General features: G+C 36.9%; 4 protein-coding genes across 4 annotated transcripts in view; 2 read left to right on the plus strand and 2 right to left on the minus strand.

Annotated features, from left to right (window-relative positions):
• Oatp26F (Organic anion transporting polypeptide 26F) overlaps nt 1–13,738 on the plus strand; it is a 40,398-nt gene extending 26,660 nt beyond the window's left edge. Inside the window, exons 6-13 of the mRNA XM_090102393.1 lie at nt 2,274–2,376; nt 5,030–5,151; nt 5,660–5,905; nt 6,409–6,613; nt 6,861–7,063; nt 10,701–10,845; nt 11,142–11,324; nt 11,657–13,738. Of these exons, the coding sequence (XP_089958519.1) occupies nt 2,274–2,376; nt 5,030–5,151; nt 5,660–5,905; nt 6,409–6,613; nt 6,861–7,063; nt 10,701–10,845; nt 11,142–11,324; nt 11,657–11,882 (1,433 nt within the window). The 3' untranslated portion in view covers nt 11,883–13,738. The remainder of the gene's footprint in view (nt 1–2,273; nt 2,377–5,029; nt 5,152–5,659; nt 5,906–6,408; nt 6,614–6,860; nt 7,064–10,700; nt 10,846–11,141; nt 11,325–11,656) is intronic.
• Nucleotides 13,739–13,924: 186 nt separating this feature from the next.
• Vps25 (vacuolar protein sorting 25) lies at nt 13,925–16,641 on the minus strand. Its single transcript, XM_090102395.1, has 3 exons — nt 16,426–16,641; nt 14,509–14,873; nt 13,925–14,132 (listed from the first exon to the last, which is right to left on the minus strand). The coding sequence occupies exons 1-3, from the start codon at nt 16,473–16,475 to the stop codon at nt 14,020–14,022; spliced, it is 528 nt and encodes a 175-aa protein (XP_089958521.1). The 5' UTR covers nt 16,476–16,641; the 3' UTR covers nt 13,925–14,019.
• Nucleotides 15,167–16,418, minus strand: Ipk1 (Inositol phosphate kinase 1). The gene has a single exon (XM_090102394.1). It carries the CDS (start codon nt 16,373–16,375, stop codon nt 15,191–15,193), a length of 1,185 nt encoding a protein of 394 aa, XP_089958520.1. The 5' UTR covers nt 16,376–16,418; the 3' UTR covers nt 15,167–15,190.
• Nucleotides 16,642–16,956: 315 nt separating the features above from the next.
• Nucleotides 16,957–20,291, plus strand: LOC149907397 (NEDD8-conjugating enzyme UBE2F-like). The gene is made up of 3 exons (XM_090103310.1): nt 16,957–17,307; nt 17,575–17,736; nt 19,381–20,291. The coding sequence occupies exons 1-3, from the start codon at nt 17,035–17,037 to the stop codon at nt 19,498–19,500; spliced, it is 555 nt and encodes a 184-aa protein (XP_089959436.1). The 5' UTR covers nt 16,957–17,034; the 3' UTR covers nt 19,501–20,291.
• Nucleotides 20,292–25,443: the final 5,152 nt, after the last annotated feature.

A 25,443-nucleotide genomic window follows, 5' to 3' on the forward strand; every position in this document is an offset into this window, starting at 1 on the left:
TAAATTTTTAAACTTTACGGTAAAACCCTAACCGTAAGAGCCCAATCGGTAAAGTGGCGAACATAATAGAAAATAGCATTATTTATAGCTACATAGGAACGCACTTGCAATATACTACAGCCCCTACTGTGGGCATTATAATAAAATTTATAACATACTTCAATGTAAGAGAAATAGAGGTATTTCTAAAGCTAGCTATTTTGGTAATTTTGACATGGAATATAGTTCTATTAATTAATATCTAAGTACGAAATAATGTGCAAAGATTTTATGTAATCACAGAATTGCGAATTTTTCGCGATTTTTAAATATAAGTAAAACATAAAAATTGCGATAATATTACCAAAGTTTGCGATTGTTTCGAAACATAGTAATATGATATTTAGTTCTATTTCTTGCATTCAATTGCTTTATATTTTTTATATTATTTTAAATTTTCTCAAATGATATTAATCGATTAATAATTGTAATAATTGATTATTAATCCATTGCACTAAATAGTGCCCTATTTTTATTGACCTCCCAAAATAATGTCTTTTACAAAAACTATCACCTAAGGTGACTGTACCATAAAAAATGCAATTACTAACATCAGTGCATTCGACAAGTGTTCGACAAGCTATTAAGATTTATTATCGGGTAATAGGGAAATAACTTTTATGTTTTTTTGGGCATGAATAAATTTCGATAAATATTAATGTTTTTTTACAATATTCATTATTTTGTTTTTTTGGGAAATTGTATGTTTACAATAACAACAATAATATGAATGAATAATTTTTTGTCGTTTTTGTAACCAGTAGGTAGTTGATTTATTCGTAGATTTTAAGCTATTGCATAGCTTCTATCGCGGGCCTTGAGCGCGGGGACCGAATCCAGAAATTTAGTAACGAAAAACCTCACGCTCCCCACTCCGACGGGCGCGGAGGTGTGGCTTGAAGGCATAGCATGCAATAGCTTTACCGCGGCCGCGGCAGTCCCCGAGTGCCACACGTCTTTTTTAAATATTGCTACCATTCGGTCACTCCAATTTTTATAACAACTTAAGGAAAAGCCTAGATTGTTGCGCTTGTATTTTCTTCATTTATTGAAGTGTAATACTTTACTGGAAAATAATTCATCTGTCTATTGAACGCTGAATTGAACGAATAAGTTTCTCATAAACAAATATATAGATATTCGATCTTTTCAAACAAAAAGACGATTACTTAAAGTTACGTGTACATTACACCTACATTGTTTTGCGAACCTTTCACACCATTGAGCATATGGGTCCATCGAGATGCCATTAGCCCCGCTGAGGGTCTTGGGTCCCGCTTGTGACACTCACGGTGCTTGAGGGTTAGGCTCTGGTGTGGGTGAAGCGAGGCGATAGATGTTTATAGCTTTTTGATATGTGTAGTGTGAAGTAGCTAATAAAATTGATGTTAAAAAGTTTCGACAGTAAGTCTAGTTCTTTTAATTAGGGAGAAACAGCGCTGACGTTATGAAAAAACATGTTGTTAAATTATTATTATCAATTAAATAAGTTATTGCATCAAAATATTCATCCTATTTATTTCAAACCTTAGGAAAATTTCTTATACTTACATAACTTATTTGATAGTAGATTATATTGTAGACTGTGTCGCTTATTTGATAGTACTTTTTTCATAAAATTAAACTATGAAATTTATTATATGTATTAAATTATGAATCTAATATATTTATTAGATTAATAATTTCATACATAAGTTTATACGGTACATTAATTTATCGCATCACATATCTTCCACTACACAACGCGCCGTTTCGCATTCTCATGGCAGCTTTTAGCTGTGAAAACACGCAAAGGGGCTAAAGAAATGGGATATTGTGACTGCACTCGCTCTCAATGGTGTAGTGTGGTGTAATGGGCCTTGCCTTGATATTAGATGATAATTAATGTACTTGTTTACGGTTTTTAGTGAATGTGCGGGGTACCAAAGAGTAGAGAAGTTATTTAAACTTTTTTAAAGAACGTTAGTTTTTACTGTAGGTACTTTTGCAGGCTGGTACTTTGTTTACCTTGTGGTTTACCTCAATAAGTATTACATTGATGAATTATTTGTTGGTTCACAATTTTGCATACCTACATTTAATTTTCCTTTAACAAGAATAATTAATGTATGTAGTTATGTATAACATAAAATTATATATTTTTAAAACTGAGAGAGTTTAATAGTTCTCCAGCATTTTTAAGTCTAAGAATTTATTTTATTTTCTACTCGTAACACACAAACATTTATTTTCAGGTATTTATTACACAATGGCAGTGCTGGGTCCAGCGCTGGGATACGTTGTTGGCGGACAGTTACTTTATATTTACACCGACTTTGCTACAGTTAATTCAGAAACGTACGTATGTGTCAAATGTTTATTTAAATGTACATATTTATTTTTATTTTAAATTCTATTAAATAATCAATAATCATTAATTTTTAAAGGTTCTTGAAATAGCTACGTTTCATAAAATTAAAAAATTGTAAAACGCGTCAACTACATATATGTATGTACAAATAATCATAAAATATTAACTATAATAAAATTTCAATGAAATATATTTTAAATATGTATTACATAATAGCAAAGGTTCAAGAAACATGCCATAGAACCATAAATTACAAATTATAATCGTGTGCCAAAAAGCGCGGCAAGCGGCAACACGTTAGCGGTTAGCTCAATTATCTAACCGTATTGCGTTCACGTTTTTAATATTTCAACTCGGCAGCGACACGGCTTCATTTCAAGTTGCCCTCTTGCTTTCATCTCATTGTGCCTCTCAAAAGCAACTTTTCAGCCAAATTAATTCCACCGTTTCATACTTTCATGGTTTCTGGAACGAAATATGATTTTCCGCGCGATGAGTTTTTGAACGAACTGTGTGGCTTCTCTTTTTAAATTAACCGCCTTTCGTTCTTCGAGTAAACATAGGAAATAAACAGTGGAGTTCTGCTTTGTAGCGTTTTTTTGTAATATTTTTGACAGAAGTACAATTTCGTCTAGGGCCTTTTGCATTTCCTTTAAGGAAATAAGTACCTACCTACGTTTTGCATTAAATTGACTGCTCTGTATATTTCTGTGTGTTTGTGCTGTTAACTGTATTTTAAGCACGACTTTTGATATGTTCGTGATCTTAAGCATAAGAGCTGTGGATAAAAATCTACGATTATTGTAACATGATATCCCATTTATAAATTTGAAAGATTAAATTGCAGATATTTATTACTGTGTGATGCAAACAAGTCTTTGTTTTTTGATTGGCCGAAATAAATTATTCGAACACAAGTTAGTTTTTTAGAAATTGTCAGATTAATTTACTAAGTGCGGATCGACTTGTTGTCCAGATATTGCACGACGTTTTTATTTCAACGAAATTTTTAACAAAAGACCCAATTCTCGTGTCTTATCAAAATATTGTTTTAGTTTAGTTAGTGTAGTAGACTTATGTATTTTGAAATAATTACATTAAATAATAGGTATTAATTCAATGGGAATCAACAAACTACCTTATAATTATAACCCTACTCGTGTTTGCGTTGATTTCTCAATTGTCGAATTTGCATACAAAAACAATTTCATATTCCGATATCTGGATGGATATGTGGACTGGATGTTTGTGAAAACATTGTGTGTTATTTTAGGGATGTTAGTATGCTAATTGTTTTTTAGATAAACATGACATTTGAATTAGTAGAACTGCTTATATCTATGTAAATTAGAAGGAACTTATATTAATGAGTAATGAAACCGATGGTAATCTCATTCATAATTGAGGAGCTTCGGAACAAAAACCGCTAAATCCACTTTCTAAGATTTTTGACAAATCGGAAAAAACGTTTTATTTCTTTGTTTTTTTAGGTAAAAGAGAGTAGAAAATCTTAATATATCAACATTAGCAACATTGTTTGGTGGCCAAATCAACAGATTCGTGTGTGAAGTAATAAACGAAAAAAAAAATAAAAAAAAATGGATATAGCGGTTTTTGCTTAGACTATCCGGATTTATCGTTTTTTGAAAAAATCAACTAAGGATTTATCGCTTTGTGAAAAAACCATTAACATTTTTGGTTAAAACTAAGTATATGAGGAATTAAATAATTAAAAATTAAAAATTGATATATCGGTTTTTGTCTCAACCTTATAAAAATCTATCAAATTTATGTAGGATTTATCGGTTTCTGTTAAGATATCAATTTTCTTTTACCTCATCGGTGGATTTATCGGTATCTGTATAGATCATTTAACTTGAAGCGCATTTTTCTACTAGATTCATCGGCTTTAGAACAGATTCAATAAGCTTATCATGTAAAATTATGCAAAAGCATCGAAATTACAAAAAAAAAAGAAAAAAATACAGCATGTCGTTTATCGGTTTTTGTTCCGACCCTCCTCAATTATTAATTTAGATTTTGAAGTGAAACTTCTTTAGGCGCGTTAGTGTAAAATTTGAAGGTCTCGTCTCGTTGGTATCTTTGAATCTTGCAAAAGAAGTTTCACCCCTGACACGTGTGCTCCGCACACAGGCTCTTTTTTTAAATAAAAAATTTAAATATAATTTTAGGATTTTTTTTAAATAAAGAAGCCTTTGATTTGTTTTAGTCTTATACCTATCATCTAGTTATTTTTTTTAACCGACTTCAAAAAAAGGAGGAGGTTATCAATTCGGCCGGTATGTTTTTTTTTTTTTTTTTATGTATGTACACCGATTACTCCGTGGTTTCTGAACCGATTTACGTGATTCTTTTTTTGTTCGATGCGGGATGGTGTCGAATTGGTCCCATAAAAATTTTATTCGGATAGGCCCAGTAGTTTTTATTTTATGAGCATTTTTGTCTGTATTTGTAAATGTTGCAAGTGCAAGTTTGAAGTCGGTTGTTTTTAACGCAGTTATTGACTTGTTGTTTATGTCAATTTAATGACGATTGTATAGTTAATTGGGGTTTTGTTTTTCGAAGGAAATTATTATACAAATTACGATACACATACTGTTAAGGATACTAATTTTCCAGGTTAGGTATAACTCCTACGAGCTCAGTTTGGATCGGAGCGTGGTGGATTGGCTTCATACTCTCGGCTTTGATCTGTCTGTTTATAGCAATACCTCTACTAGCTTTTCCTCATGAGTTACCGGGTAAGAAATTGTAATTTACCTTTGAAATCTGTAGATGCTTAACATTTAATAATTTAGGAAAATTAGTTCGTCAAAAGTATTTTGTACAAGATTTTCTTTCTGTTAACATATAATTACAGTTCTAGTACTTATTAATGTTGGCAGCAGAACTCTACAAATACCAACACAAGTAGCGTTAAAACTAGACCTACGATTTGTGATACTCACCCCTTTAATTCTTCATCCTTCATTGACAAATAAAGCGGCAGCAAAAAATCTTCAGATTAGATGTTGAACTACCATTCCATTTCTCTTTGTACAAAATCAACCTAGCTAGTTTGGATGTTATATTGACGTATTACATACTTTTGCACGCTAAACTCAGTTACAAGCAGAAATTGTCACATTAAAAACTTAAAAAGTAGCCTCCCTCTTGATACTACTTTTGCTGCTACGCGTTATGGTTCCATTCTCCAAAGTACAAATGTACCATTTAGTATACCTAAACTAAAAAATTCTCCACTAACAGGGGCAGCAGAAATCCGCGCCGCCAAAGTATCAGAAGCACACGCATCAGCCACTACATCTGGTGCATTCAGTGCTCTGCGAGAACTGCCCCACGCAGCAGCAGCATTACTCCGAAACCCCACGTTCATGTTCCTCAACCTGGCGGGAGCTAGTGATGGGCTACTGATATCGGGCTTCGCGGCGTTTCTGCCGAAACTGATTGAGAACCAGTTTGCGGTTAGCGCGTCGCAGGCTGCTTTGCTTTTGGGTGAGTGGTGTTGATAGGTAAATTTTTGTTGTGCAGGTACAAAACTATGGTCTTATTAGTGAATTGTAGAAAAAGGATTTCTTTGATGATTTAGATTTTAGAATATCTAGGTTACAACCGTTTAATAATATTCAGGTTTTGGGTGATTGTTATTTATTAGATGACACGTCTTTCGATAATATGCTCTCCCCTTTCTTTCACAGTATCTTTACAATTTTCTTTCGATGTTTCATTACATAGATAGGTATTATCTTTGCCAATTGTTAGCGAGTGCTATTTCTCCTAATTTTTGAAGTGAAAACTTTTTTAGCGGCATTGGGTATAAAATCTTAAACTCGCGTCAGGACACGTGACCGAAAAAGCGTAAGACGGATGGATATCAAACATGCTCAACGTTAATAATCAAGTTTTCACTTCTGCCGGCACTCCCGGAGTGCAACCCGTCTTTTTTTTTATCAGCATTCCATTGCATTTTACTTTACATCTCATTTTCTACATTGCAGGTGTAATAACCGTCCCCGCGGGTGGCGGCGGGACCTTCGCGGGCGGCTGGCTTGTGAAGCGCTGGCGACTCTCTTGTGCGGGCATAATTAAACTATGTGTCGCTGCCACTGTACTAGCTGGAGTGTTCTCTGTGTCTTTTGTACTGTCGTGCGATGACTATCCCTTCGCGGGGATTACTGTGCCGTACTCTAGTCCTAGTGTTGGGTGAGTTGGTGCTTCAAAAGCTTTGCGTCGTGCAGCAGTCTTTGTTTTCTTTGTCTTAAAATAGTATTCCGAAATGACAGCGCTATAGGCCGTCTTGTGCCATAACGCTTGCTTTCCCATATTGGAAATACTTTAAAGCATCATGGTAACCCGCCAGTTTTTATTAAGTCTGACCTTCCAAGATATTATTTTGGACGGATACTGATAATTTAATGGAAATTGAACTTAAATATTGAACATATTACAGGGGCAGCAGTCTGGTCGCGCAGTGCAACGCAGGCTGCGGCTGCTCCAACGCCGCATACTCCCCGGTGTGCGGAGCAGACGGGCGCGTGTACTACTCGCCGTGCCACGCCGCCTGCCGCGCCGCCACACGCGGCAACGCGCAGCTCTACCACCGCTGTGCGTGTGTGCAGACCAACGCCACGCTGCCGAGCTATGCGGAGCCAGGTACGCTCTACCGTGTGCAGCTCTACCGCCGCTGTGCGTGTGTGCAGACCAACGCCACGCTGCCGAGCTATGCGGAGCCAGGTACGCTCTACCGTGTGCAGCTCTACCGCCGCTGTGCGTGTGTGCAGACCAACGCCACGCTGCCGAGCTATGCGGAGCCAGGTACGCTCTACCGTGTGCAGCTCTACCGCCGCTGTGCGTGTGTGCAGACCAACGCCACGCTGCCGAGCTATGCGGAGCCAGGTACGCTCTACCGTGTGCAGCTCTACCGCCGCTGTGCGTGTGTGCAGACCAACGCCACGCTGCCGAGCTATGCGGAGCCAGGTACGCTCTACCGTGTGCAGCTCTACCGCCGCTGTGCGTGTGTGCAGACCAACGCCACGCTGCCGAGCTATGCGGAGCCAGGTACGCTCTACCGTGTGCAGCTCTACCGCCGCTGTGCGTGTGTGCAGACCAACGCCACGCTGCCGAGCTATGCGGAGCCAGGTACGCTCTACCGTGTGCAGCTCTACCGCCGCTGTGCGTGTGTGCAGACCAACGCCACGCTGCCGAGCTATGCGGAGCCAGGTACGCTCTACCGTGTGCAGCTCTACCGCCGCTGTGCGTGTGTGCAGACCAACGCCACGCTGCCGAGCTATGCGGAGCCAGGTACGCTCTACCGTGTGCAGCTCTACCGCCGCTGTGCGTGTGTGCAGACCAACGCCACGCTGCCGAGCTATGCGGAGCCAGGTACGCTCTACCGTGTGCAGCTCTACCGCCGCTGTGCGTGTGTGCAGACCAACGCCACGCTGCCGAGCTATGCGGAGCCAGGTACGCTCTACCGTGTGCAGCTCTACCGCCGCTGTGCGTGTGTGCAGACCAACGCCACGCTGCCGAGCTATGCGGAGCCAGGTACGCTCTACCGTGTGCAGCTCTACCGCCGCTGTGCGTGTGTGCAGACCAACGCCACGCTGCCGAGCTATGCGGAGCCAGGTACGCTCTACCGTGTGCAGCTCTACCGCCGCTGTGCGTGTGTGCAGACCAACGCCACGCTGCCGAGCTATGCGGAGCCAGGTACGCTCTACCGTGTGCAGCTCTACCGCCGCTGTGCGTGTGTGCAGACCAACGCCACGCTGCCGAGCTATGCGGAGCCAGGTACGCTCTACCGTGTGCAGCTCTACCGCCGCTGTGCGTGTGTGCAGACCAACGCCACGCTGCCGAGCTATGCGGAGCCAGGTACGCTCTACCGTGTGCAGCTCTACCGCCGCTGTGCGTGTGTGCAGACCAACGCCACGCTGCCGAGCTATGCGGAGCCAGGTACGCTCTACCGTGTGCAGCTCTACCGCCGCTGTGCGTGTGTGCAGACCAACGCCACGCTGCCGAGCTATGCGGAGCCAGGTACGCTCTACCGTGTGCAGCTCTACCGCCGCTGTGCGTGTGTGCAGACCAACGCCACGCTGCCGAGCTATGCGGAGCCAGGTACGCTCTACCGTGTGCAGCTCTACCGCCGCTGTGCGTGTGTGCAGACCAACGCCACGCTGCCGAGCTATGCGGAGCCAGGTACGCTCTACCGTGTGCAGCTCTACCGCCGCTGTGCGTGTGTGCAGACCAACGCCACGCTGCCGAGCTATGCGGAGCCAGGTACGCTCTACCGTGTGCAGCTCTACCGCCGCTGTGCGTGTGTGCAGACCAACGCCACGCTGCCGAGCTATGCGGAGCCAGGTACGCTCTACCGTGTGCAGCTCTACCGCCGCTGTGCGTGTGTGCAGACCAACGCCACGCTGCCGAGCTATGCGGAGCCAGGTACGCTCTACCGTGTGCAGCTCTACCGCCGCTGTGCGTGTGTGCAGACCAACGCCACGCTGCCGAGCTATGCGGAGCCAGGTACGCTCTACCGTGTGCAGCTCTACCGCCGCTGTGCGTGTGTGCAGACCAACGCCACGCTGCCGAGCTATGCGGAGCCAGGTACGCTCTACCGTGTGCAGCTCTACCGCCGCTGTGCGTGTGTGCAGACCAACGCCACGCTGCCGAGCTATGCGGAGCCAGGTACGCTCTACCGTGTGCAGCTCTACCGCCGCTGTGCGTGTGTGCAGACCAACGCCACGCTGCCGAGCTATGCGGAGCCAGGTACGCTCTACCGTGTGCAGCTCTACCGCCGCTGTGCGTGTGTGCAGACCAACGCCACGCTGCCGAGCTATGCGGAGCCAGGTACGCTCTACCGTGTGCAGCTCTACCGCCGCTGTGCGTGTGTGCAGACCAACGCCACGCTGCCGAGCTATGCGGAGCCAGGTACGCTCTACCGTGTGCAGCTCTACCGCCGCTGTGCGTGTGTGCAGACCAACGCCACGCTGCCGAGCTATGCGGAGCCAGGTACGCTCTACCGTGTGCAGCTCTACCGCCGCTGTGCGTGTGTGCAGACCAACGCCACGCTGCCGAGCTATGCGGAGCCAGGTACGCTCTACCGTGTGCAGCTCTACCGCCGCTGTGCGTGTGTGCAGACCAACGCCACGCTGCCGAGCTATGCGGAGCCAGGTACGCTCTACCGTGTGCAGCTCTACCGCCGCTGTGCGTGTGTGCAGACCAACGCCACGCTGCCGAGCTATGCGGAGCCAGGTACGCTCTACCGTGTGCAGCTCTACCGCCGCTGTGCGTGTGTGCAGACCAACGCCACGCTGCCGAGCTATGCGGAGCCAGGTACGCTCTACCGTGTGCAGCTCTACCGCCGCTGTGCGTGTGTGCAGACCAACGCCACGCTGCCGAGCTATGCGGAGCCAGGTACGCTCTACCGTGTGCAGCTCTACCGCCGCTGTGCGTGTGTGCAGACCAACGCCACGCTGCCGAGCTATGCAGAGCCAGGTACGCTCTACCGTGTGCAGCTCTACCGCCGCTGTGCGTGTGTGCAGACCAACGCCACGCTGCCGAGCTATGCGGAGCCAGGTACGCTCTACCGTGTGCAGCTCTACCGCCGCTGTGCGTGTGTGCAGACCAACGCCACGCTGCCGAGCTATGCGGAGCCAGGTACGCTCTACCGTGTGCAGCTCTACCGCCGCTGTGCGTGTGTGCAGACCAACGCCACGCTGCCGAGCTATGCGGAGCCAGGTACGCTCTACCGTGTGTGTAGCTCTTTCAAGCTATAACATTCATCGGACAGCACAGTTGTGCCGTGCTATTGCACCGCTCGTACCATACCACTCTACAATACACGTGTTTGTGTAGAGCACAACAGCAACCAACTATCTGGAGGTGTACGGTTCTACCATTTGTCAATCTACCATACAGATACTGTCCACTTGCATTGGATTAATTTATTATTTTAATATCTCTTAACTAACCTAATATAAAAAACCTACCTAGCTAATATAAAAAAGTCTGCTTAAAATTACTATCATATCGTCCAAGTAAAGAAAAAATCTTTTCTGTTTTTCTAATTATATAAATTTTGTCAGTTTCGCTTACTTTCGGAGCTTTTAACATTTCAGAACATCATATGAATTTAATAATTACACTGAATAATATTGTAAAAAATAACCAGATTGACAACCGTCAACATTTGCTATCTATAGCTACTTGGTAAAAGCTTATAAGCAAATCCAACGAATCATCTAAAATCAAAGTTTTATTAACACTTTATTCATCGAGATTTTATTTTTATTTTCAGATGGTGGTGAACCAATAATGTATGAAGCCATCAACAGCACGTGTCAGTCGAAATGTCCATATCTATGGCTATTCGTGTGCCTTACATTCTGCATTATGTTCTTCACATTCCTGGCTACAATGCCAGCTTTATCCGCGACATTAAGGTAAGTGAAGACGAAAGTGAAATAGTTTTGTGATATATAGAATGCAGATATTTTAAAATTCCTTTTTTCAGTACGATGACAGATTTCTCGTCATATTTTACTTTGTGAATATAGATTTAATAATTTGATATCCTTTGTCCATTTTTGACCACGACATCATAATCATTGTGAGGCTCTGATTCACCTCTAACCCCATATCTTTAAGTTTCAATTTTACGTTATTGGTTAAATATTTTGCTGTTTAGTATCAAAAATTCTTTCTTTCTTAAAAAATAAATAAATTGCTACTTCTTTAGATGTGTCCGCGAAGACCAGCGTTCTTTCGCGCTGGGTATTCAATGGATCCTAGTACGGTTACTGGGTACTATCCCCGCACCATTACTGTTCGGCTTCCTCATTGATTTATCCTGTTCTGTGTGGGGCAATGCGTGCGATCGAACTACTTCGTGCCTGCTATATGACAATAAGGACATGAGCAGGTAACTTTAAAATTTTAAAGATGAATATGATGTAAAAGGTGAAGGTCCTTGAAGAATTCACTCATAAAGTATTATTTTCTTAATACTAAAGTGTTTAGTTACAATCTTGTAACATACCTATAGTGAAAGAAAATTCCCATGGGAGTAAATTTTGTGGTAAAAAGTAGCCTTTGTCACTTTCTAGCCTAACTATATCCAGATATCAATGCTTCATTGGGACTATAAATAAGACAAACAAATCGCATTCAAAATTTTACTTATGATTTCTCTAACAAAAACGATCATAACATTAGTGAAGCTTTTTCAAAATGCTCAAATCTTCTATTTTTCAGGTACATGTTAGCGCTAGCCGCGATAGGTAAGCTATGCACCGTGATATTCTTCTTCTTAGCCTGGTGGTGCTACCACCCGGGTCCCAAGGCCCAACCCCCACTCGATATGGCCCATAGCGAGAAAAGTAACGGCACTATACCCACCGTGGCAACAGTGAGCACTATATCCAATGACCGTACTAATGGGTACTGTAATGCAGCACTAGAGTGTAGTGACCATTTATAAAGTTTTGGGGGTAGATGGAAATATTCTGCGATTTTGGAATTCTGTTTTAAAAGCAACATTAATATTCCCACCGTGGCCACTATAAGTACTGTAACGCGGCGCTAGTGTAGTGACTATTAAAAGTTTTGGGGGTGTGTAAAAATGTATTGTGTGTCTTCGGAATTTTGTTTGAAGAGCAACGTCACTATACCCTCCGTGACTACTGTGAGTACTATATCCAATGACCATAAAAGGTACTGTAACGGGGGTGACAATTTATAAAGGTTTGGGGGTATATGAACGTATTGTGTGATTTCGGAATACTGGAATCTGTTTGTATTATTGTTTTGATTTAATGTGACAGTTTTTATGGAAGAAATTGTGACTCCTATGGATTGTGACCAGAAGTATTAAATAGGTAAGACACAGACACAGAAATTGTAACATAATAATTTATGCAGGTTTTTTTTTTACCAGAAACTGTTAATGATTTTACCATAGTCAAGTCAGTTACTTGCTTTCGCGATCGAAAATGAACTATTTGATATAATTTTTCCCACATTTTATTTATAATTGAGTATCCCTTCTGTGTATAGATAGAAACAGTAGAACAAAAACTCCAAAACCTTCTAGGAATTATTGGTTTTTTGAACAACTATGAGACCAAAATGTTTATCGTCACTGCCAACGGTAGTGAGTGTAATGGTTAGTGCAATTTTGTTAATCAGTCTAGAAATAAGTAGGTGAGTAAAAACAGCGTGACCAATTTTGATGCAGTATTCATATACATGGTGTTAGAATTGAGTTGATATTAGTTATGAAACCATATTATTATGTAATCTAATTATAAAAATCACTCTCCATGCTTTTTTGTGTTATTCTTTAGTTGATTATGTAATGTAAATAATTCAAATGCATATAAGTACATATTGTAACATAATATTATCAAAATGTCTCAAAATTTATTTTTATTTTCTTTTTAATATATTTATTTGTTGATTTTATGTAATAATTGTTGCTAGTAAAGTATAAGTGTATTTTGGTTGAAGACTGATTCTTTACATAGTCATAGTGGTTAGTTTTAAAATCCTACTTAGTAATAAAAAATGCAACAAAATGTAACATCACATATCTTATTCTAATGTCTATGGTCATGGTAAGTAAAAACACAAATCACTGCAAAAAAATAAATTATGAGAGATTTTATTGATGTCTCTTTTATCACGTATGGGTAAAATGTTGTGTGTTATATTTTATTTTGCGATCATACATACAAGTGATCTGTTATATTTTAATCTTGCTTATGTAATCATAGACAATGATTCTTAAATCTTTTGAAGATGGCAACACAAACATGTCCTTTTTCTCGGTACTTTTTTTTAAATAATGTTACCATAATATAAAATACATGCTCAACATACGGCCCGAATTATCAAATGCATCTAAATTTTAAGTCACTGTGTAATAAAAAAGTTGACAACAATAACGACAATTCACTGCCTGAGTTTGAGAAAAATTGAATCGTTTTTATTTTGATTTATCACGCAATTTCTTTAAATTATAAATTAATAAATTCTGCAGCCTGGTACAAAATTGCACCAAGTACATAGTCAAAGTTACAATTTTACCAGGCTTCAGAAAACAATAGTTTGGACAATATAGTTCTATAAGGAACTGAACAATAGAGACCACATCACAATAATATGTCGTATTCCTACTAAAATAGTTGTAATATAGTAATTGATACATTCCATGTACAATGTAGGATTGTAGATAAGCCCTTTTATACATTTTCATGTTGGTATCGTACATTTTTAGTAGTAAGTAAACGGTTTTGAGATGTACAATTTTACAATTATAATAAAAAATTGTTTAGATGTTTGTGTATTATTCGTGTACCTACAAGATCCTATATTTCCTTACTCTGAATTTGTATGAGTGGACTTTGCTCTTTGAAAACTAAGGACATTATAAATTTAAGATGAATTAACTAATGATTTCTGAAAAAATCCTCAGGAATTTCGAATGAAGGTATTTATGTGAAAAGCAAAAATAAAACTTCCTTATCATATTAATAGGACAATATAATTAGAATATAAATGTGTACAACTTAACAAAAATGCAACATAATGATAGAGTATCACAATTGACATCAGATTCAGAAGAACTTCACACCTTGGTTGTCGTCAAATTCCATTAGTTCACATTTGCCTTTCACTTCAAGAGTTTTTAGTGCCTTTATTAAAATATTTATATCCAGTCCGTGGAACTCTGAAATTATTAAAATGAATTTTTAAACAGTTAATCAATAAATTTATAATTGGAAATAAAATGTGGTTACAAAAGAAAAATGTCAAATTACAGGGTGTTTTCAAATTCATCTGCAAAGGAGTGAAAAAGGAATCGCAAGTTAATGGACCTCATGCGAGCGAAGTCACACTATGAACAATTTTAACTGGATATTCTTAATTGCATAATTTTATAAGATAAAGTATACATGATACTAATTCTTCAGAAAGATTTCAGTCACAAAAACAAATGGTTAAGTAGACTACCCTAACTAGACTTACTATGCATCATAGAAAATTTACTAAAACTATTCAATAAAACTATTCATAACATGCACATAATAAATTATCAAACAAACCTTCTCCTTCCGTATTTTCGCCCTCTCTCAACTCAAAGAGCGTACACACAGAGTTATTCAAGCCGTTAGCACTGACCCAGTTATACACCATATTGCCCCACTCATCCAACGAATGCCAATACACTTCCCATACATTCTTGGTCTTATCTAAAGGCGCTGCTTTACCACATCTCGCCATGTCTTCTAATATTGTTAATATAGCGTCTTGTGATAGTCGTCTGTTAATCGCAGCATTGTTAAACAGTGGTGTGTTTGGAGCCTCTCTGATGTCTATTAAATATTGCTTTGTGGCCTTTAAATACTGTGCGATGAGTTCCTCCCATGCGGCTAGTTGCTTTTGACGTGTTTCTGAGTGCGGTTGGATCCTGAAATGTAAGTATTTATTGTTAAAGATGGTTAATGTAGTTTAATTCTTCATTTATTCCAATGACCGATATGAAATACTTAAGGAAACAATAAAATTAAAGGACTAAAATTTATTAGTTTATTCAGCACAATTTGTCAGTGAATCATGATTGTGTATTTTCTAATTAACAATAATGATATAAAATCATTTTACCTAATATAAAATTTCAACTTTCAGCCTATCATAATTTATGTTCATACTGTGTATATTATCTTAGTAATTTATTATAACATGTTTTGTAAATATTTCTTTACATAATTAATCTTCATCTATGATTTAACTGTTCTTAATATCCTCATATATTTCTATTAATTGCTTTTCAGTATTTATTCTTTTCACAAGAGTTTTAACAGATTTAGGTTCCAAATCGGTCACAGCCAACCTATAAGCCAGCTTTCTTCCTTGAAACATAACCCATGGGTGTCCATCACAGTATTGTTCAGTAAAGGCTATCATTATTGAGCAATCTTTAGCAATGGCTGATATTAAAGCTAATTCTATATTTTCCGCTGTATTTAGAAACTTTCTTTTATCGCTTTCTAGCTTCAGATTCAAACCTTCAGATTTCAATCTATCTAGTATTTTAGGGACATAATTATAATCATTGTCACTTGAATAGTCAATATTTAAATCTTCAGTTATTCTCTGTAGTGATAGAAGGTTGTGTAATAGAGAATTTAGTGGCAAGTCATTGCCTTCAACACAATTTGCACTTAATTTTAAAGGTGTGTATTCTTTATCTGTTAAATTAATGTTTGAATTACCATCACCAAGTAAAATTTGTATAAGAAAGTTGAGAAATACATCAGTATATTTGAATATTGTAGATTCTATGATGTCATCAAACTGTGTTCTATTGGAATGCTCATTGAAAATTATATTTCCATTCTTGAACATTTTAAAATTATTTTGAGGATTATTAATCAAGTTAAGTAAAGCAAATTTCATTCTGCTTTCATTCCCAGAGTAAAAGTCCAGAGGACAATACTCACTGACATTATTAATTTCATTCTTGTTTAATTTTAAAAATTGTTTCAAACAATAATAGCATTTTGAGTACTTTTGAAAAGTTTTTGCAAGAAAACCTTCCTTGGGTTTAATTTCTATGCAATAATTATCAAAAGTTGGATTTAATTTAGTTAAATTTGGCGCTTTAATAGCATAAGGGCTAATTAAAGTTTTGTGCTGTCTATTTTTCGGTCTCACATCTGCAAGCTTTAGGATGAGTTTTTCAATTTCATCTTTCGATAATGTTATAATTTCGTGTTCATAAGCTGCGTTGCCGTGAATTAAAGGTAACATAACAAAATTCACATATTCTATGCTTTGTCGCACAAAACCAGTATTCGTGTGAGAATCATCTTTTATGAGACGGTATACATTCGGTGTATTAACGATTTCGAGAACAATGTGGACATTTCCTTCGTTGATGTATTTCCACTCGTTATTTAATATAGACATCGTGAAAAGAGCTCCTGAAAATACACTCTAGGTACCTAATATTTACTTACGTAAAAAAAGGAGGAAAGCTATATTGCCATGGCCAGGACACTTCTGCCATATTTACATCAATAATGTTTTCTGTCAAATGTTCCAAAGTAAATGAGTAACTTATTTGAAAAATCTACAATAAAAAGATAGTCAAGAAAGCTTTACTATATATTTTTAGGATTTGTTTAATTAATTACCAAATTATGATTCAACTTTGAGTTTTGACAACTGACAGATTATAATGTTTATGTAAAATGACATATTGTATTGTTTATTGCCATTTAAAATATCTATTTATTTAAGGTTTCCACCATAAGAATAACTTCAATACTTATTTAGAATGTTATATGTAAGAGTAGGGCTTCAACTGGTTTCAATTAATTAATGATGATATAATTGATGTACTAAATGTTTATTTTTAATTTCATTTCTTTTTTCAGAAAAATGCTTAAAGAGAAACGTTATTGACATTTTATCAATTTTCATTTTGACATTAACTTTGACAAATTGAAATTTCGCATCTCGCAAATAGCAATATTGGTGCAAACTAGATTCTAGAGAATAATCGAATTTACACAGATGTATTTTTAATTACAAGTATCTTGCTTCATATTTCAATTCCAAACAAAATGATAACGCTCAATAAGAAAATTAAAAAGCAAAGTACGGAGCCTACCAACGGCGTAAACTTAGAATCTGGGAAACGAATATCAGTCAGGGACAAATTATTGGTGAAAGAAGTGCAGGAGATGACTGAGAACCTTCCGGTGACCTGTTCTGTGCATTTTGAAGACCCTAATGTGCTGAGTGAATTCATTTTAACAGTCGCACCTGATGAAGGCTACTGGGAAAGTGGGAAGTTTAAGTTTAGCGTATTTGTAACGGAAGAATATAATATGGCGGTAAATATTGAATTCAAATGGTTTTCCTTTAATAATATATAATCAAGGCTTTGTATACACACAGTGTTAAATTCTTAGAAACAATATTTAATTAGAAATATAATTATAGGTTCTGTATTCAATATATTGTATTCAGCACTGATTGAGGTAAATACAGAATTTCTAGGAATAAATGTTTATTCACCAATACATAATGTTCAAGTTATTATGTACATATTTAGATATTATATTATAAATTATTAATTTTCTATATTTTCCCATTTCCAGCCTCCCAAAGTAAAATGTTTAACAAGACTATGGCACCCAAACATCAATGTAGATGGGGACATTTGTCTATCTTTGCTTCGTCAAACATCTATAGATGAACATGGCTGGGCTCCTACGAGAAGACTTAAGGATGTTGTTTGGGGCTTAAATTCATTATTTACTGTAAGTATTTCTTTATTGACGTGACAACGTCTTATAATTCGATAGAGCTGGTTGCACGCACGAAAAAACATGACTCATGCGGCGTTACCTCGCTCTGAGGCGTTCCATGAAAGGCTTGAAGAGCAAGCGAGAGCGCGGAACGAGCGACAAAGAAGCACAATCAGACGTTGTCACGTTCAACTATCGTCAGTAAACCGACTTTACAGACAACCAATTTTTTTTAATTAGCAGTGTCCTGCCTTAACAATCCCTACTAATAGTATAAATGCGAAAGTAACTCTTTCTGTCTGTCTGTTACGCTTTCCCGCTTAAACCTCTCAACCTATTTTGATGAAATTTGGCACAGACAACCTTTAGACCCTGGGAAAGAACATAGGCTACCTTTTATTACGAAATATGTACCACAGGCGAAGCCGGGTGGACGGCTAGTTAAGTCTAAAGTGCTATAGCTTAACTCAATGTCAATTTTCATCTATATCTGATCAGAGATTTTTTGTGATTGTTTAATAAACAACTATACATGCTCAAAGTATTTACAGTACAGTTAAAGTTATTAAGCTATTGCATAGCTTCTATCGCGGACCTTGAGCGCGGGGACCGAATCCTTCTGGATTCGGTAACGAAAAATCCTCACGCTCCCCACTCCGACGGGCACGGAGGTGTGGCTTGAAGGCATAGCATGCAATAGCTTAACCGCAGCAGTCCCCGAGTGCCATACGTCTTTTTTGCTATTTAAACATGTAATATAATTTCCTACTAGGCTATAAGGGGCTTTGCTTTAATGAAAAAAGGGAGAATCGATCCCATTTATTTTTGAATCGCATAGTAAAGGTGATAATTTATAAGAAAACCCCTTCCCTCTTTCTGAAATGATTGTGGCCACTTCAGATTAAAACTTTAGATAAAATGAAGTTTCCATTTTCACTCAAAAATGGAGAAGAGTTTGTTTATTTTTATTTCTTCTACTTTCACTCACTAGCCTTGTAATTATCCCCAGAAATACAAATCACATTATAATATGGTGAAACGCAAAAATGTCACGCGTACGGCGTAACGCAAAAATGTTACACTAAATTTATGTCCAACCCCGATAAAGAAGTTTCACTTCAAAAAAATGTATGCGTGTACTAGAGTACACACGTAAGAAGTGAAACTTCTTTATGACCTTATTTTTCAAAAAAAAAATTACTATATGCAACTTTATAGAAATACGTCGAATCACGCGTGGTAGGGATAAGAAAAAGATGGCGCGTAACGGAAAAATGTCACGCGTATCGAAAAAATGTTACACTAAATTTTTTTACAACCCCGATAAAGAAGTTTCACTTCAAAAAAATGTATGCGTGTACTAGAGTACACACGTAAGAAGTGAAACTTCTTTATGACCTTATTTTTCAAAAAAAAAATTACTATATGCAACTTTATAGAAATACGTCGAATCACGCGTGGTAGGGATAAGAAAAAGATGGCGCGTAACGGAAAAATGTCACGCGTATCGAAAAAATGTTACACTAAATTTTTTTACAACCCCGATAAAGAAGTTTCACTTCAAAAACAAATTCTACGCAATTTATTTTCTTACAACGTTTGAATGTTATAAAACAAATTGTGAAATTCTAACATTGTCTACTATATTTATTACAGGACCTCCTAAACTTCGAGGATCCGCTGAACATAGAAGCGGCAGAGATGTACAAACAGAACAAAGTGGAGTTTCAGGCGAAAGTGCAGGAATACATCGCTGTGGCTAAAGGCAAGAGGTGAGACCTGGCCTGCCTCAGCTGTTGCCGCGAGTAACCAATACTCACAACGTGATATAGTCTATCGATAAAATCCTATTAAGCGCTTGTAAATATTAGGTTTTATTTTTATAATTGCTTCCGATCTTCTTTTGATATGATTTTTTATACGGTTCAATTGATTACTTTTGTATGCAATGAATTTTTGGGAAATTTGTTTGGTTTTTGTGTTGTTTTTTTTTGTGGAAATCCAAACTTTTTTTTTTTGGTAGGAACTAGGAAGATTGATGTGGTCTCAATATTTTTTATGAATTGGCAAATGCCATTAAGTTTTAAATTAATAATAACTACTTTTGAAATTTGAAAACCATATTTATATTATATGCATAAATTTATTATTTTTGAAGTGAAAACTTCTTTAGCGGCGTTGGGTATAAAATCTTAAACTCGTGTCAGGACACGTGACCTGATCGAAAAAGCGTAAGACGGATGGATATCAAACATGCTCAACGTTAATAATCAAGTTTTCACTTCTGCTGGCACTCCCGGGGTGCAACCCGTCTTTTTTTTAAATATAATACCAACATGTAAAGTTCAAATTAATGTTCTTTTATTAATTCAATGGATTTGTACAATAATGTAATTATTAAATTCATATGATATAAATGTTTTTATCTCAAGGATACTATGTTACAATGAAATAACTTGTATAATATATCAACTGGAAAAATGTATTGTAAAATCTAAATATGGAATATATCTTATCAAATATGTTTGTGAAAGCAATAAGTCAATAGATGTAATATTTGTAAAAAGAAAAATAAAAATGTGATGATAAATCTTGGTGTTTTCTTTGTTTAGAGATTAGTCACAGAATACATAATAGTAGCTAAACGCTACAGAACGGACACTCCGCCTCCCGCCAAAATTAAACACTCACCTCACCCCGCACGATCAGGCTATTAGATGGCCCGCATTTTTCCGTAAGGACGATACGTAACGAAGATTGACAACATAATCAAATTGACTTAAAGTAATTTTATTATTTTGGATTTGTGAATATCGTTTTTCGTAGAAAATGGTTAGATATTGTGCTGTTTACGGATGTATTTCATCAGAAAAACGCGAATTTTTTTTTACGCTAGTCACAAATGTGCCAACCATAAAGCCACAGACTAATAATAATATACCTACTACGTATAAAGCGTTAACATCGAATACACATTTGCAGTATTCGTATAGGAGCTACCAACGTTGACAAGAGAGCATTTTAGTATAGTTGGTTCTTTGATATACTGTTCCTCTTGCTATTTCGGTTAGAGTCCGGGCTGTCTGGCTGGTCGCAGTGGTTGCGTTTTTTAGTGCGCATCTCTTCTGCACAGGATAATTTCCTTAATTTAAAGTCATTTTTTAACGCGTAATTTTTAATATTTTACCTTTAGATAGATCCATTAGACATAATTTTTTTATTGCAAGACGTTTTTTTCGTTGTTAAATAGGTGCCAGACGCAATTTTTTATTTCGTTTTTATAAAAAATTCAAATTATTTTAGAATGTCTGTAAATTTCATATTATGTTCTTCAAACATAATATAATCTAAAATTAATTAGCCAGACGCTAATTCGATTGTTAAGTATTAAATAATGTGTATAAATAAAAAAAAGTAATGAAGCATGCAGCTCATCAGCTAGTGTATTTTAACTATGCGACAGGAAATAATTGCAAGAATACAATATTATTTACACTTGTTCTTATAAATAAAAGCTTAAATGAAAAAAAATAAACATAAAAGTGAAAAATAAATTAAAGTTACCATACATTGAAAAGAATGGAATAAAAACTTTATCAATGAAGGTTAAACAATTACATTGTTAAATTTAAAAAGCCATCTTCATAATCATCATCATCATCATCTTTCCTCACACTGTCAGAATTATTTATGTTATCGTCTAAGGAATTGTTATTGTTTTCCAATATTCCATCATCTGTAAACAACTAGAAAGTTTGTTTCAATATTATTGATGTACACACGTACACACACACAACACACACACACCACACCACACACGACACACACACGTGAACACACACACACACACACACACGCATGTTTAAGTTTGTATTGAATTTAACTAAAGTAGTTAGCATGAATTTATATAGGTAGGTATACTAGCGGTCCGCCCCGGCTTCGCCCGTGGTACCTACATGTATAAACTATCCTATCTCTCAAGTTGAATCGAACTGCACATGGTGTGCGAATTTTATTATAATCGGTTAAGTGGTTTAGGAGTCCATTGAGGACAAACATTATGACACGAGATTTATGTATATATATATTAAGAATTAAGATTAATGAATTAATATTGTTATCATCATCACTACATAGTAGGTATAAAAAAAAGTCGCTTTCTCTGTCCCTATGTCTCTTTAAATCTTTGAAACTACGCAACGGATTTTGATGTGGTTTTTTTAAATAGATAGAGTGATTCAATTGGGAGGTTTATATGTATAATAACATCCATTAAATAATGGAGAAGTACCTACTGTTATTTTTGAGGTTTCTAATGTGATTACGTAAATAATTACAATTTTTCCACTTACAGTGCAAACGGAGGCACCCTACGAGTTTTATCAAAATAATGTACTAACTACATTGAAAAGGTCTACAGAAAAGTCCGTGATGGTATATGTCTATCTCTTATGGATAACCCACAATAACTTTTATTATCATTTACTTTTTAAGACAAATAATGGCTAATTTTCGAAGCGATTTTAACCAATACAGCATTAATCCTTAACCAATTAAATACCTTGAATACATTGTTCATTTAATATAGATCTATATGGCCTTTTACACATGGATTTCAGTGAATACTTTCGAAGATATTACAGATTTAAAAATTGCGGGACGTAGCGTTTGCGGCGGTACCAGCCGGCCGCCCGGCTATATCTACACTAATATTATAAAGAGGAAAGCTTTGTTTGTTTGTTTGTTTGATTGTAATGAATAGGCTCATAAACTACTGGACCGATTTTAAAAATTCTTTCACCATTCGAAAGCTACATTATCCACGAGTAACATACTGCCCTGATAACAAAGAATGCAGTAATCGACATTTTTGGGATTTTTACTTTTTGCAAGAAATGGGATCCCAAGGGGTTTATTAACATGAAAAAAAATTAATTTCATAAAAAAGTTACCTGGAAGTATGTTTTTTAGCTAACGATTTTTGCAGTACTTACATGAAAACTATATCAATGATAAGAAAAAGCGCCGTATTAAACATGTGCTAAAAAAGAATGCAGTTCTTGTTAAGATACCCTAAAATAAAGTGCAGTAATAGCCATTACTGTAACATTTTATTCCAATGTCTGTAGATCAATTGCTACGTCAAAACGCAGTTCTCCACATTACTGCATTTGTGTGTAGTAAAAGTTCGCGAGATCGTAACCGTACGATACAGTGCTGCGTTTTGTTGAAGCAAATCAGTGCGTCGTCGTCATATTAGTGGAGTGCCTGGAGCATTCAAAACCGTATAACCTCAGATTAGAGTAATTATAGTGAATGAATTAATATGATCGATGTGGGATATTGTTTTTTAAACTATAAATTACAATGTTTACCCAAATTTTTTTTTGTGCACTCCATTGTTTCGTTGTTTAAAAAAAAATATTATGAAAAATTAACGTTTGACCATATATTTTCACTTTAAACAGTATTTCTTTTTTTTTTATTCGAGTAGACATATAGGAATATTTTTCAAAGATATCTGTATATAAAAATAGCAGTAGGGATCTCGAACAGATAGAAAAAACGTGGAGGGGAGAGCGGAACCACAACTGCTATGTACAATAGAATTTCTTGGCCGGTTTAATTATAAATTAAACGTACTCTATTGAGTACATTTAAAAAAATAAGGTAATGAATTACGACTAATGAAAAGAAAAAAAAATATTAGTACCAAATCTGTTTATTTAAATATATTGCAATTACCAACATTGTTGCCTACATCAAATATTGAGTTGAAATGATAATATCATCGTGAAAGCGTTCTATTAGTCGTTTTTTAATAGTTTTTTCTACCGGGATATGCTCTGTAGTTATGACGTTTTTCAACTTTTGTATGGTAAATTGGCAATCATCATTCTCTTCTATGTGGGTACTTGTATATTTGCTCCATTGCTGCATCTACTTAGATTAATTTTCTTTTCAACATTATTGAGGTGAATTGAATTTTTCAGCAAATTATAATAATCCGAATGATATTTTGCTGCAAGTGTCTCTAAGTTGGTTATACCAGAAATCCTTTTCTGGATATCTCGATAATAATCGGTTTTCTGGACGGCTATAAAATTCGTGATGGAATCATTCAAAGTTGAAGTGTTGATGTATGAAATCTGACTACGCCGGCATTTTTTTGTATGGAGATACTAAAAAGACCTCGTCTACTCGAGAGAATGCCGCAATTTGGACGAATTAACCTGGAAATTGAGAGTAGCAGAAGAAACCATTAAAATAATAAAAGGGTATTCAGACGTTTAAAAGACAACTTTTTCCGGTGATGTTGCACTTGTAGTGAGCAACAGAGGGGGTCATTTTGAAAATTTATTGTAATTAAACACCTTGTAATTGGTTTTATTTTGTTTGCATTAAAATTTTGCACTTACCACTTTCAGATTTCAATTTTTCGATTGAAGTCATATGAATAATAAAATGAAATTTTCAGGGTAGCTACCTCATAGATAGAGTAAGTTTTTAAAAAGCCAAACGGATATTTTTTATGTGATTTTATTTTTTACGGGCCCTTGAAGTTATGAACATACTGGGTAATTTTGTCTTTTTGGCATTAAATTCTTTTTTTTATTCCATTCGAAGACCTAACCATAGTAAATGTTACTATACTGAATTAGCCTATCTTTCAGCTTAGCACACAAAAAAAATCAAGCATTTACCACCATCATTCACGTCACCATAAATCAAAATCTCTACGTACTCGGCGATAGGTGAAAATTTGAAAAAAACATCATAACTCCGAAAATACGAAAAATCGCATAATATACATGGGGGTGATTCGGATAGCCCTTCATGTCCTCTACCTCCCAGCTTCAGTATATCACTACTTCTTGGGACACCCTCTATGGTCAAACATGAATTTTTCACAATAATTTGTTTAAACAATGAAACAATGGAGTGCACAAAAAAAATTGGGTAAACATTGCAATTTATAGTTTAAAAAACAATATCCCACATCGATCATAATAATTCATTCACTATAACTCTAATCCGAGGTGAAGACCCCCAGGCACTATATTATTATTATATTGTTAGGCGTAACTTTTGATTTAATATTTTTGTGGATAAATAGTTGTCAATATAGTTGTCACTGTTTCCTGTCCGAACATGCTTAGCTGTCGAATACTATAAATTGCCACTTTCCTTTGTCTCGTGGCGCATTCGTACGAATCGTGCCTAGGGGCTCGGACGCTGTTTATACGACGTTCGACCCAACTACCCTCACTTTACTAATAGTCGTTGACTAGCTGCGTTTTGTTATCAACTACCTACATCAATTAGGTAGCTGTGTAGAATCGCAGTACATTCTTATTACATTCAAACTAATATTAAACTAACTTCGCATCTTTTTTCTTATATCAGAAGCGGGATAGAATTCAAGCCTACACTTGTTAATTGTTTTATTACATTCAAACTAATATTAAACTAGCTTCGCATCTTTTTTCTTATAATATAGTAATTTGGATATTTCTCGTTTTATTTTTAAAAATTTAAAATTTATTATGGCCATTTTACTCATTAGGTTAAGTACTTTCAATATCGGTTAATAGTTTTTTGATATCTGTAATAGTTACGGAATAATCGCCTGTGCACACTTAACGATTACACCCTGTATATATGTCAGTTTAACTGACGTTAAAATAAATGTTTTCTTAATAAGACTTAATTTTCTAC

Source organism: Colias eurytheme, chromosome 6, assembly GCF_061535395.1.
Source record: "Colias eurytheme isolate Ceu_HAF_F1 chromosome 6, ilColEury1 Martin Lab GWU primary, whole genome shotgun sequence".
Taxonomy (NCBI): domain Eukaryota; kingdom Metazoa; phylum Arthropoda; class Insecta; order Lepidoptera; family Pieridae; genus Colias; species Colias eurytheme.